General features: G+C 38.3%; 1 protein-coding gene across 2 annotated transcripts in view; it reads right to left on the bottom strand.

The window, feature by feature from the left end:
- Positions 1-13,642, bottom strand: part of VPS37A (VPS37A subunit of ESCRT-I) — a 51,668-nt gene extending 38,026 nt beyond the window's left edge. The window contains exon 1 of one of the 2 annotated variants that reach the window (XM_038560245.1): positions 13,190-13,642. In XM_038560245.1, coding sequence (XP_038416173.1) covers positions 13,190-13,314 — 125 coding nt within the window. In that variant the 5' untranslated portion in view covers positions 13,315-13,642. The remainder of the gene's footprint in view (positions 1-13,189) is intronic. The other variant, XM_038560246.1, reaches the window with a different exon arrangement.
- Between the last annotated feature and the right edge of the window lie 5 nt (positions 13,643-13,647).

Raw genomic sequence — 13,647 nt, 5'->3', positions numbered from 1 at the left:
GGGTGGGGGGGGGTGGGGTCTTCAGGGAAATAAAATATCTAAACTACATTTAAAAATCAAGTAAGAGTTAACATGCAGGAAAGAGAATCAGCAAAACCAATTATACATTCTAGACAGAAAAAACACCATTGGAAGAACTTCAGATATGAAATAACACCGGGTCCCTAAAAAGTCTACATATCCTTTGCCATTAAAAATTTCACAACCTCACTGGCTTGTTAAAAAGAAAAGCAGAGGTCCAAAATTGAGACACTTAGGCCAAGTCACCATGGTGGGGATTAATACCTAACCTAACTGCAACCTCCTTAGAAATGTAGTCTTAACCAGTCAGGAATTTTCTACACAGCACTAAATGGGGTGATCTGTCACATGGGCCTTTTCCATAGCCCCCAAGATGAGATAACCCACCTAATTAATTAGACTCCCTACCCTTTACCCTTAGGGAAAAGTGACCCTGGTACAATCCTTTTCTAAATTTTGCTAACAATTTCTTTGCTCCATCATCCTTCCTATAAAATCCTCCGGTTTTGCACAACTACTGGGAGCTCCCTTGCTCCCTAGATGGGATGCTGCCCAATTCATGAATCATTTAATGAAGCCATCTACATCCTCAAAATTTGTTTTTTGTTTTTTGTTTTTTTTTTTTTAACAGGTTTTGTGGAAGCAGCAGGATCTGAAGTGAACTTCTAAAAGGCCTTCAGGGATAAAGAGAAACATAGGTGCAGCACTCTGTGAACCTTTCAAATTCACTGTCTTGTCATACATTTCCAAGGACTGTTGGTGAGCTCCTCTGGGTTTGAGCTCCACCCTCTTTGCATTTGAGCTTGGGTCTAATTGGCTTTGCAGTCCAGGGTTAATGAGTCAGTCTACACAGACAAGAGACTCTAACAGAGCTCCAATCCTTAGCCCTTGGTTCAGTCTATAATTCCACATTGGAATCCCTTCTCCAATTGTAGTTGGAGTCCTCATTGACTGGTATTTACTGGTTTAGTACCTTCCCCATTTCCAGTCCATTGTCTCCATTCACTAGAGTCTGCTGGTCAGCCTGTGCTGGGAACTGTTGGTGGCCACTGGCTAGAACTGGACTGGGTCTGCCTTAAGAACAGGCTGGGTCTGATCTGAGCTGGATTCGGTCCAGTATGAGGCCTGTGGTATTATTTTAAGTAAGGGCTAATTGATAATGGGAGTCTCGGATGCCAGAAATAAGGCTGCAAACACTGGTGGGCATGGGTCAAGCATTTAAATTCAAAGGCTATTAGGGCACCTGCCACCTTTAGAAAATTTCTGTGATAGAATAAGTTGGTTGCATTAATGCGTTATATTGACACTAGGTCACCCACCAAGATAATTTCTGCGCAATGAGGTACACTGCAAAACACGTCACAATTCCCAACTCCATCACATGTCCCTCTAGGTATTAGTTTGATTCTGAGAAACCCAGAGGCCTAGCTAAAAAAAAATGTGGGGGAATCTTTCATATCCAGAGTTGAGCAGGCTGCCTTCTGACGTACTTATTACCTCATGTCTAAAAACATAAACTTCTGTAGTCTCATAAGTTGCAAACATTAAGTTAAATGACAAGATCTTACTAAAACCAACCTAGGATTACAATGGCCATTATGATAAATGCTCCAATTAGAGAAATAATTAAGGAAGTGTACTTGAAAGCAAAGATTCTTAAACAGAATGGAATACCTATTTTAATTGGTATGCAGAAGCCACCAAAAGGTTTCAAAATTCCAGAGTTTCATTGATTCACTGCAAAAGGCCAATGAAAAAGAACAGTATCTAAAACAAAGACTGAGACTAACATATAAAACTGCATTAATTCCTACTGTTCTCTCTCCTTTGAGTATTCTTTCTAGTAATCCTGTCAAAAGGTCTGAATGGCCTTTTGACTCTGAAGAGACTAGTAGTTACCTTTTAAGATAAAGACCACCATAGGCTGCAGGCAATCCCCTACAGGTACTTTCATTCCAGGATTAAAGGCCAATAGTTAAATAATTTAAACCCACAGAGGATTTTCAAAAGGTTTGTTTTGTTGTTGTTTTTGTTTTGTTTTTCTCAAAAGGTTTTATAAATAAATTACCTCCTGAGCCCAATATGCAGGGGAAAAAAATATTCCCTTCCTTTCCGAATCTTATTAAAACCAACCTAGAATTACTAATTAGAACTAATAATTATTGAACTATTAATTATCTCCCAGAGATAACTACTGCCTTCTTGATTGTCTTATGTCCTGAGAATTTGGCTTGGCTTTCAGCCCACCTGGTACAGGCAGGTTGTGCCTGGCTAAATTTGGGAGTGACTGGATCTTGTAAAGATAATATCTTTTGCACCCTCTTTGAGGATGCTGCTCGAGTCCATGGGGTTAAAACTGCCAGAAATATTTACTGTATGGCCTGGCTGAGACCTGACAAAATATCTGAAAGGATTTACTAACTCTGTGATCAGAAATTTGGCCAAGTTTGAAGCAGATTCAGAGCCTGAGAAGAATTTAAAGACTTCTTCCCTGAGCTAAATATACCCAGAGGGTGGAAAAACACATAGGTGGATGGGTATGGGTGTCCTCTGATTACCATTTAGGTGGCAACTTAATTCTTTGAGGAATTAAAAACAGCTTTAAACCTGTCAGAAGGGCCAAAATCAAAACGACAAGAAATAACAAGTACTATGAGGATGTGGAGAAAAAGGAACACTCAGCCACTGTTAGTGGGAAAATAGTTTGGTACAGCCACTGTGGAAGAGTATGGAGGTTTCTCAAAAAAGTAAAAATAGGAATCCCATTTGATCCAATAATTCCACTATTAGGAATTTATCTAAAGAAAATTAAACCCTAATCTGAAAAGATACATGCGCCCATTTATTGATGCATTATTTACAGTAGCCAAGATATGGAATCAACCTAGTGTCCATTGATAGACGAATGGATAAGGAAGATGTGGTAACATATGCAATCAAATATTACTCCACCATAAGAAAGGATTAGCTCTTGTCAACTGACACAACATGGATGGACTAGGAGGGTATTATGGTAAATGAAGTAAATCAGATTGAGAAAGATAAACGCCATATGATTTCACTCATGTGGAACCTAAGAAAACAAATGAATTAACATACAAAAAGCAGAATCAGACCTTTAAATACACAGAAATAATGGCTGCCAGATGGAAGGCGGGTGGGAGAGTGGGTAAAATGCATGAAGGGGAGTGGGAGATTCAGGCTTCCAGTTATGGAATGACTAAATCATTGAAATAAAAGGCATAGCATAGGGACTATTACCAATGATACTGTAATAAGAAGTGTTATGACACATGGTAGTTACACTTGCAGTGAGCAAAGCCCAGGTATAGAGAAGCTGAATCATGTTGTAGACCTGAAACTAATGTAACACTGTGTGTCAACTATTCTCAAATAAAAATTTTTTTTTAAAGTATAAGAGGTCAACCTTTCATATTATATTAAAATTTAGCCCTTAAATTAAAAATAAGGAAAAACTTAGATGTAGCTTCTTTTACAACTATTGAGTTTTGTGTTTTTGTACCTAATTCATGGCAGCAATTTAAGGCCATAAGCTATGAGGTCTCTCTACATCTGTATCTTTATGTGTGCCTCTTTATATACAGTAAATGTGTGGTATTTTCTACCTCCAGATGGTATTTTTAAAGTTTATTTGTAAATTTAGTTGGCTTAAAGATCTATTTAATTGGCTTAAGGAAAATTAAGTGCTTATGTAAATTAAATTCTCAGAAATATAAAACACCCAAATATTTTTCAAGTACCTGGATAATCTTCTAGTAAATTAAAGCTAGTTTAAATTCATTGGCTTAATTAAAACAGGCATGTCTTTAGAGTTACCAACATTAAATATAATGCAGATAAATTTCATTCTACCTAAACTTATTAGTTTAATTAAATTTGTTATAATTTGTCAGTAAAAATAACTTAGAATGATGGTTGGTTTTATCTAATGTCTCATCAAGTTTCGTGGGTAATCTAAACATAATTGTTGGAGCAAATGATTTAGATGTTAAGTGGGATAAGAATTTATAGATAAGCTTTTTAGCAATTCTATTTTATGGTATGTGTGCTTAAAAAAACTTTTCCAAAACTCTTTAGCTTGGGATTTTAGGACTCTTGTTAAATCAAATGATGGAAATGTATTGAATATTTAGGTTATTTCCAGATAGGATAAAATGCTGTTATTGAACATAGGCTTATCTACTTTTGGTTTATTGCAAAGAAACTAAAAGATATTTAGAGGGACGCCTGGGTAGCTCAGTGACTGAGCATCTGCCTTTGGCTCAGAGCATGATCCTTCCTGGTCCAGGGATCCAGTCCCACATCGGGCTCCCTGTGGGGAGCCTACTTCTCCCTCTGCCTATGTCTCTGCTTCTCTCTGTGTCTCTCAGGAATAAATAAATAAAATCTTAAAAAAACTATATACATATATTTAGATTTGCTAATTTTACACTGGAAAACTGAAAAAAAAACATATGCCTCTAGAAATTATGAAATGTATTAATAACTTGCTAATCTAAAAAATGCTGATAGGACAGTTCACAATTCCTTCTTAGTTTTCACCAGAAATTAAGATTTCTGTTAAAAATTCTAATTGTTATTACAGCTACTAAAAATAAAAGAAACACCTTTATATGTAAACAAAGAGTGTGTTTTTGTTTTTAATTAATTAATTTATTTATTCATGACAGACACATATATAGAGAGAGAGAGAGGCAGAGACACAGGAGGAGGGAGAAGCAGGCTCCATGCCGGGAGCCCGACGTGGGACTCGATCCCGGACCTTCAGGATCGCTCCCTGGGCCAAAGGCAGGTGCCAAACTGCTGAGCCACCCAGAGATCCCCAAGCGTGTGTTTTTGGTCAGAGAAGAACTAAGGAATGGAGATACATTTTTTTGTTGAGGGAAAAGAAAGTAATTTTGTCCTAAAGCAAGGTTGGTTGTTTAAAGAACAGGACAAAATCTGAATGTAAAAAACAAATAACAAACTTATAAAATAATGAAAAAGGAATCTTTGGAATGGAATTTTATGAGTGGTCAGGGCTAACATTAAAATGAGTAAGTTTTAATACCGAAAGTAAGCTGGTACAAAAGTAGAATTTGATATTCACTGTTAAAAGAACAAAGGGGTTTTTTGGACTTTGGGTCTGTTTTTGATAACAGATTGTGAAAGCATCTTTACAAGTATCAAGTTTCATAATGATCTGTAATCGTATTTAAGCAAACTTAAAATTTTTTTTTTTTTTTTTTGCTATTTTTTACAAAGTTCCCAAAACCAAGTTCCTAATGAAGTCTTTTTGACCTGTAAAAAATTTGGAGTTCTTCCAGAAGTGTCTCTGGAACACTTTCAAAAAACTTGTTAAACTAAGTAGACTTATCTGACATATTAAATTACATGGGCAGCATTGTCAAGTAAGATGTAATACTGTGTCTTTCTTATATTGTAAGATTGTGTTGTATGTGTGTGAAGTTCATTTTGCTTCTGCAAAAACTGGCCCCTCGCTGCCAGATCTTTGTCACCCTGATATCCCTGTAACAAGGCAACAGTCTGCTCCTGAATCAGAAAAAAATGAAGATGGGTCAGTAATAGCTGTAAGATAAATGAACAGTTGGCCTATGGGAACCCTAAGATGGCTGCTTGGTAATTCTCAGCTCCCAGGAAAACCCCACTTCTCAGGTTTTTGCATTCCTTTACCCACCGTAGGGCATTTAAGAGGACTAAAATTACGAATCAGCACTGGTGGGGAGATTTCTACCTGTCAGGTCCATAATCCTGGAAAATAACTTTTGTCCAAAGAGGCCTCAGATCTCCCCTCTCTGGACCCTTTGAATATCTGCTGGAACTCCCTCTTAGTGTCAGTTATCAATATGTTCTTGTTATTGCATGTATGTTTTCTGAATGGGTTGAATCCTTCTTCTGTGGCAAGGCTAATGCCCTCTCTGTGGCAAAAAAAAAAAAAAAAAAAAAAAAAAAAGAAAGAAAGAAAAGAAAGAAAAAGAAAAGGAAAAGGAAAAGAAAGAAAAGAAAAGAAAAGAAAAGAAAAGAAAAGAAAAGAAAAGAAAAAGAAAAGAAAAGAAAAGAAAAATATGTTTTTCAGTTAGGGTATACCCTCCACAATATCCAGTTAGTGATCAAGACACCCACTTCACTGGACAAATTATATAAAGCCTTCATGAAAAGTTTTCAAACTTCTTGGAATTATCATAATCTCTATCGCCTTCAATAAGACAAGGTCAAGAGAACTGGTGATATTCTTAAACTTAAAATTTCCAGACTTGAAACTACTGGGCTTCCCCGACCTAAGGTACTGCTTTTGATCTTGGGGACTATTTGCAATATCCTATTTGGAAAACAAACTCACTACACACAAGATAGTCACTGGGATACACCAATGTCTATTGGTATACAACCCTCTGTTCATCCTGTGTCTCATGCTAGTATGACCAAGAGACTCTCTAAGTCTCTAATGTCTTATGCTCTCAAGCCTATCATCAACAGGTTAAAAAATCCTTTCCAGCAAAAAAAGTCATGACCTATGGATGTCATAAAAAGGAACAACAAAAACCTCCACAACTTCAGAGCCATGGCTGAGAGTGGTGCTAATGCCTTAGATTTTGACCACATCTCTTGGTCAAATTCTAAGGTGACAATTTGATCAAAAGGGGAGTAATTGTTAAAAAGAAAACCAAAGACCCCAAATGGAGGCTCTTATGCCAAGTCACTAAACCTGGGCTTAAAACCTAATCTAATTGCAGTTTCAGCCTCCAGAAAATTCCTGATCAGCACCAATGAAGTAATCTATCTGTCATATAGGCCCTCTTCATCTCCCTCAAAGGAAGGTAATAATAAAACTCTTTGCCCTTCCCCCTAAGAGAAGGTGATTTTACCTATAACGGTTCTTTCCTTTTGTCAATAGCTTCCTTGCCCCACTCTCTTTCCTACAAAAACCTTCCATTTTGTACAACTCCTTGGAGCTCCTCTCTCCACTTGCTAGATGTGATGCTGACCAATTCATGAGTCGTTAAATAAAACCAACTAGATCTTCAAATTGGACTCACATGAATTTTGTTTTTTTAAGTCTGTTGATATCACCACCTTCATGGACTGAGTGGAAACAGGATGATCATTTTTTTAACTTAGGTAGCACACAGCAGATAGCTTAGGAGTTCAGGGGGATGAGGAGAAGAGTAGATGTGGCTGGGTTCAACCAGCAATGGAGAAATGACTGCTTGTGTTGTTAATTTTTTTAAGCAGGTATGGACTGATAGTACTGAGGGGAAAACTAACTATAGACAGTACTTGAGCTGTTATGATCTACATAGGAAAAATTTTCTTTTTTTTTTTTTTTTAGGAAAAATTTTCTTAAATGGTAATATGATTTATTATGACATATATTCTGCAATTGTAACTTAATCATGGGTTATAAATGGACTATATGATTTAGTGCATCAAATTAAGATTCACTTAATTATGGGACTGCTTGACATACACAATTTTAAAGTTCAAAATAAGAGTGCAATGCCCTTTATAGAGTCATAGTGTTGACATTTTGTAGATTTCTATAGCTTCAATAGGCTAAGGCATAGTAAATTCTTGTAGGATTTTTTATTGCAACAAGTTAAGGTGATTTCCTTCCACAAAGAAGTTTTAACCTCAAATACCTATAAAAAGATAACATACAATTGCTTGCAGCACAAAAGGCAGTAACCACAAACTGGGAAAGTAGAGAGAGGAAAGCCCCATAAATGAGGCAGCTATTCTTCAGCTCAAAGCAAATGCTATGTGGATCTTCCAGATCTTTTTATTTTAAAAGAAAAGCTGGAGGGGGCAGTGATTATATGGAAAATCATTAAACCTGCTACTTAATTTTGTAGTGAACCTAAAACTGCTCTAAATTAAGTCTTATTTCTTTTCAAAGTTGAAAATCTGGATATTTTAATGAAAAATCTCAAATTAAAATGCCAGCAATGGATCCACATTTTAAAATGTAATGTTGAACAAATTAAAATGCATACACATATCTTCTCATCACAAATTTGTTGTGTCACCAAATTTGTGTAGGAGTCCTTTTGAGCCAACAATAAAATCTATAGGAAAAAAACTATGGAATTTACGCTTACTCAGAAACCCATGAGGAGGAAGTTTTATTAACTGTGAGCAAAGGGTTAAACTTAACAGCTACAGAATAAATAACTACACAGCAGCAGACTCTTCAAGGAAGTTATAAAGCTAAAGGTTTGGGGCAATTAGAACGAATGATGGTATCCAGGGACTGTCAGCAAAAGAAAACTCCAAAAACATTTTTTAAAGACTATGCAGATTAGCACCATTATTTTTAAGAAAAAATAACTGCCATTTACTGAGTATAACAAGTTTCCTTACATGCATTATATCTTAAATCCCTCAAAACAGGTATATTTCATTTGTGAGGAAACTATCTGAAATGGACGAGCTTACTGAATGGCAAATCCGAAGTATTCCTACCAGAGGCAAATGAGCTGTAGGTGAACTTCTGAGGGATTCACAAACAATAAGCTGGCAAGAAACATGCAGGTTAAGAGGCAAAGGTTCCATGTGTATGGATTCTTTGCAGTGGAAAGAAGAAATTTGATTTGTCATATGCTTACTATGTGCCATGTACTCTAATAAATACTCATATATGTCACTTAAATGTTAACAATCTTTCACGATAGGAATCACAATTTCTGATTTTACAGATGGGAACTGGAGGCTCAGGGAAGTTAGGTAACTTGCCAAAAGATCACATTGCTATCATGTGTTACAGCCTAATTGGAATCCAGGTCAGTTGTGTACAAAGCTTTCATTCACCTAAGTCATGCTGTTTTTCCTAAGGTCAATAATTTTTGCTTACTTCCATATATATTGCTCAAATTCATTTTGTCTTTTATCTTTACGAGAGTGCTTACATCCAGGAACCTGAGAAAGCAACAGACTTTCACAGTTGGGTGGGGCAATAAGAGATCAGGCAATTAATCCTCTTACTTCAGGGGTCCTAAGGTCATTAAGGTTATGTGAGCATCCAAGTTTGCCCTGCAGTTAATGTTACATCAAGGTCTCCTAACTTCTGGTTCAGAGCCTCTTCCATTAAGATAGTCATCGTAATAGAATGAAAAAAAGCAATTCTGACAAACATAAAAACCCCCAAATTACATTTCCTTATTAAATATAAAATAAAAATAGCACCAAAATTACCATGTAATTATTAAAATGAATGTAGAAGTTCTTTACTGAGAGAGCTGATATCTCTAAGTAAAAGGTAATAAAGATTGTTATTTGTATAACTTTAAATTCACATAGTCAATAACCATTCCCAACACAGTTCCAGGTTACAGTTTTAGAGCTAAGGAAATAAAAGAAGCTAATTAACTTAAATATTGTTAAGAAAGAAGAAACCAAGATAGCTAGAATGGTTAACTGATAAAACCATCAGTTCTTAGTATTTTCTGATTGTAGTACAATGCAGGGAAATAATTAACAGCTTCACTTCTGAAGAATCTTTAAATACAGGGATTAGTATCACTTGGCAAATTTTCAATTGCAAGAAATTGAAAACTCAGGTTCAAAGTGGTTTAAACAGTGAGGGGTTACTAATCTTAAAAAGGATTAAATCCAGGGACGCCTGGGTGGCTCAGTGGTTAAGCATCTGCCTTTGGCTCAGGGCGTGATCCTGGGGTACCAGGAACGAGTCCCACATCAGGTTCCCGCGAGGAGCCTATTTCTCCCTCTACCTATGTCTCTGTCCCTCATAAATGAATAAATAAAATATTGGGGGGCGGGGAGGACTAAGTCCAGAGGCACCAAAAGTTCCAATGCTGATACAGTATCACAATATTATCACGGACATTCCATCTGTCTTTCATGATCCAAGCAGTTCCAGATGTTCCGTAATTAACAATATCCAAAACATAAGAGAAGAATTTCCTTCTGAACATATCCATTACTCAGAAAATATTTTGAGCAGCTCCCCAGCTGACTTCTCCTCCAACTCCCATTGATCAAGAGTCCTGCTTTCACAACTGGCAGTGTGAATGATTGGTATAAACTATCACTATTTGCCTACTGGAATTAAAAGAGCACAGCTTCCCTGAAGTATGTGATCCTGCATACTGGAAACCCAGATAAAAACTGGTGTTCTTTCAAGAAGTCAGGAAAATTGGATTTGGGTGGGAAACCAAGAGTGTCCGTCAAAGCGAGCTTCTTTAGGAAAGGAAGTAGAAGAAACAACATAACTAATTCTACCCTTGTCCATAAAGACAGGACTGTTCGTGGTAAACTGAAAACTATGATGACTATTATTCAGAAAGTGGAATATATTATTTGAGTCTAGTCTACAAAACTTTCAGTTTCCATTTTCATAGCAGACAAACATGTTATTATGCTTTGGTTAAAAATTTTTTTTGTCATCTATGATAGTTTCCCATTTTGCCTGCCTTACCAGTAAGATCAACATGAGGAAATACACATAAAATTCAGCTCACCTTTAGGATGCACTCTAAGATGAGTTAAGAATTTCTTAAGGTAATTAAAAAAGGAGATTAAATTCATTTAAGGAAGGAAATCAAACAGATGATTTCCTACAATGCAATTTTTTTTTATCATAAGGAGTTAAAAAAAGAAGAAAAGAGCTGGAAAGTATAAGAGAGAATGTGGTTACTGAGGAAGTCAGAAGTTGGATACTTTCCTTTGCTAGGAAAGAGCAGTTGATCTTACATCTGAAGGATTAGAGTATGAAACATTAGGGAAGTGGGCCGCATGCAACAAGATATTGATATTCATAACTTAGAAAGTTTTTCTATTATTCACCAAAATATCACTTGAAACATTCTTTCAACTTTCGCAGAATGCACCTTCAGAATCACCAACCACAGTGTCTTACTGCATAACAATCTTTCAGTATAATTATAGTACTGAAATTTGGCTACTTAGGCAACATATTGTCATATACTGCATAAATAGATCATTTTTACCAGCTAGTTTTAGAATGTATGACATGAGTTCAAATGGCAGATTTAACAAGAACAGATGGATGACACTTTTTTTCTGGCATTGTAAATTCCTTGAAAACTGAAAGTACATCACCTAATTGTCTCCAAAATTATCCAAGTATAGTTTATAAATGTGAAATATTTCAATAAAACAAAACTACAAGTATTTTTTATAAAAGAACTTAAAAGCTTAAGCCAATTCCAGAATTTCTTAGATTAGCAACTGTTTTAGAATGTCACCTTATTTGGGAGCTCCCCCCAAAAAAACCACACAAGAAATTTCAGATCAGTCACTACCCTTATTTACTAATCTTAGCAGCAAGAGGCTGTATTTAAAAAATTCAACTCCAAACTCAAAGAATAAAAATTTGCCAGCAGTGAGAATATTTAACAGAATATATTCCAAAACCTTAAAGGCAATTAATTCCAAAGGTGTGGTTCTAAAAAAGTATTTTGGCAATATAGTACTAGAAACAATCTTCCAAGCTGATACTTTCTAAGGAGACAAACTTTTGTTATGCTTCTTCAAAATGAGTCAACTTATTTTATAAGCATATCTCTTTTTTTTTTTAATTTTATAAGCATATCTTGTAAGAACGGCTCCTACAGGTTAGTACAGAACACTATTTAGAATAAGACTGACTCGCGGCGGGGGGGGGGGGGGGGGGGGTGAAAGAGCAAGACTGACTTGGAAGAACCCTGGGAACTTAATTTTCCAGAAAGGAAGCCACCATTAAAACAAATAGCATGCCACTCTTCTGTTAAATACCATACATTTTCAGCTTTTGAAACTTCTGGACCAGCAGAATTGAGACAAAGAATCAAGAAACATCTGAAGTTCAATCAGCAGTAGCCACTTGTTCTGGCCGTAACAACTTTGCAGTGAATTTTTCTTTTAACAACGTATTTAATTTTAAACCATTCTACACTGTAACTTACTTGCTCCAGGAAAAATTATTAGAGTAACAGATAAAGTGGCCCCTAATAGTCTTTGAACAGGAATTAACCTTATTGTCTCATATGTTTGTTTGTTTGTTGTTTTTTTAAATGCATGCTCTTTTTAAAAAAGAGGGCTGACTGATATTGGTATCTTTACAAAGACATGTCGTGACACTGTTAAGTAAATAAACTTGCATATTCCATAAAAGGAGGTAGTCTTAAATTTTTGTAAACCATTAGAGGCCATAATATTTGCAATATAAAGGGCTGAAGTTTACAGAAAAAAAAAAAAAAAACAGCTGAAATAATTTGAATTGCAACATATTTCTAACCTGATCCTGCTGAAAATGAAAAACTCCTAGGAAGGGGGAATCCCTGGGTGGCTCAGGGGTTTAGCGTCTGCGTTCGGCCCAGGATGTGATCCTAGAGACCCGGGATCGAGTCCCGCATCGGGCTCCCTGCATGGAGCCTGCTTCTCCCTCTGCCTGTGTCTCTGCCTCTCTCTCTCTCTATCATAAATAAATAAAATCTTAAAAAAAAAAAAAAACCCTCATAGGAAGACAACAGATTAAGATGAACATAAAAGGCAATTCCTGGGTGTGAGAATAAGAATAATAAAGTGAGAGGAGCCCTAGACTAGTAGTTGGCCAGATTGAGGGGAGGCTGCTGGAACCGGGTAGATCCTAAAGACTTCAGAAGATTGAGTATGTCATTCCCAGCCAAAAAGAATCCACTGATAAAACCTCTGGCTCCTCTTGCATGTTACAAGTTTCTTTCTTTTTCCCAAACGTTTTTACACTCTTGTGAAACCTGGAGGTTACTCTTTACTGTTCTTTTGAGCCACGGGCAGTACGTTAACAATCCTGGTAATGTGGCAATCAGGTGGGCAAAGGAGAAGGCCGGGGAGGAGGCCGATCATACTGGATACAGACCGCAAGGCAGATTACAGCCGCCAGAACTGATGTGTCAGGAGGGATGAGCAAGTCACAACTGCAAGAGCGGAGCCGCGGTGAGGCCCGAGGGAGGGAGGAAGGGTCCGGGGCAAAGTCCCGACCGCGGGTCAGGGATGGAAGAGCAAGCGTGCGACCCAAGACGAAGCCAGGTGTGCCAAGAGGAGGCAGCCGGCGGCAGCCGGCCTGAGGAGCTCCGAGCGGCTATGGCCGCGGCCCACCCTCCCGCCCTACTTCGTCCTCCTGTCGGGGAGGCAGCGACCGGCCAGTCACCTGGAGTGTGAATTCCGGAGGGACTCTATGAGGCGCTGCTTCTGCTGCTGGAGGCTGGTGAGGCCAGCGGGGGACCCAGCTGCGGAGGAGGAGGCGCTCTTGGTCAGCGGGAAGAGCCAGCTCATCCTCCACGGGTCCCCGCGCCCGAGGCCCCGGAAGGCTCCGGCCTGCTTCTGCCAGCTGCTCCGGCCCGCGCGCGGTTCCCCAGCGACAGGACGAGCGGTCCGAGACGCCCGGGTCCCAAGTGCCGGGGGGGCCGCGTCTCCTCCAAGGAAGCCCGGCCGGGGGGATCCCCGGGGCCTGGGCGACGGGCGTCAACACCCCGCTTGCCGGCAGCTAGAGCGAGGAAAGCAGCCGCGCGGCACACGCAGCTCTACCTTCCCGGCCTCCACGCGCAAACCAGCCCGAGCGGCGGCCCGACCGCCCGGCGCCCCGCCACCCCCGCTTCCGCCCCCTGC

Source organism: Canis lupus, chromosome 16 (genome assembly GCF_011100685.1).
Source record: "Canis lupus familiaris isolate Mischka breed German Shepherd chromosome 16, alternate assembly UU_Cfam_GSD_1.0, whole genome shotgun sequence".
In the NCBI taxonomy this organism is placed as follows: domain Eukaryota; kingdom Metazoa; phylum Chordata; class Mammalia; order Carnivora; family Canidae; genus Canis; species Canis lupus.
The sequence above is the reverse complement of the archived record's forward strand: the minus strand, read 5'-3'. Positions and strand labels throughout refer to the sequence as shown.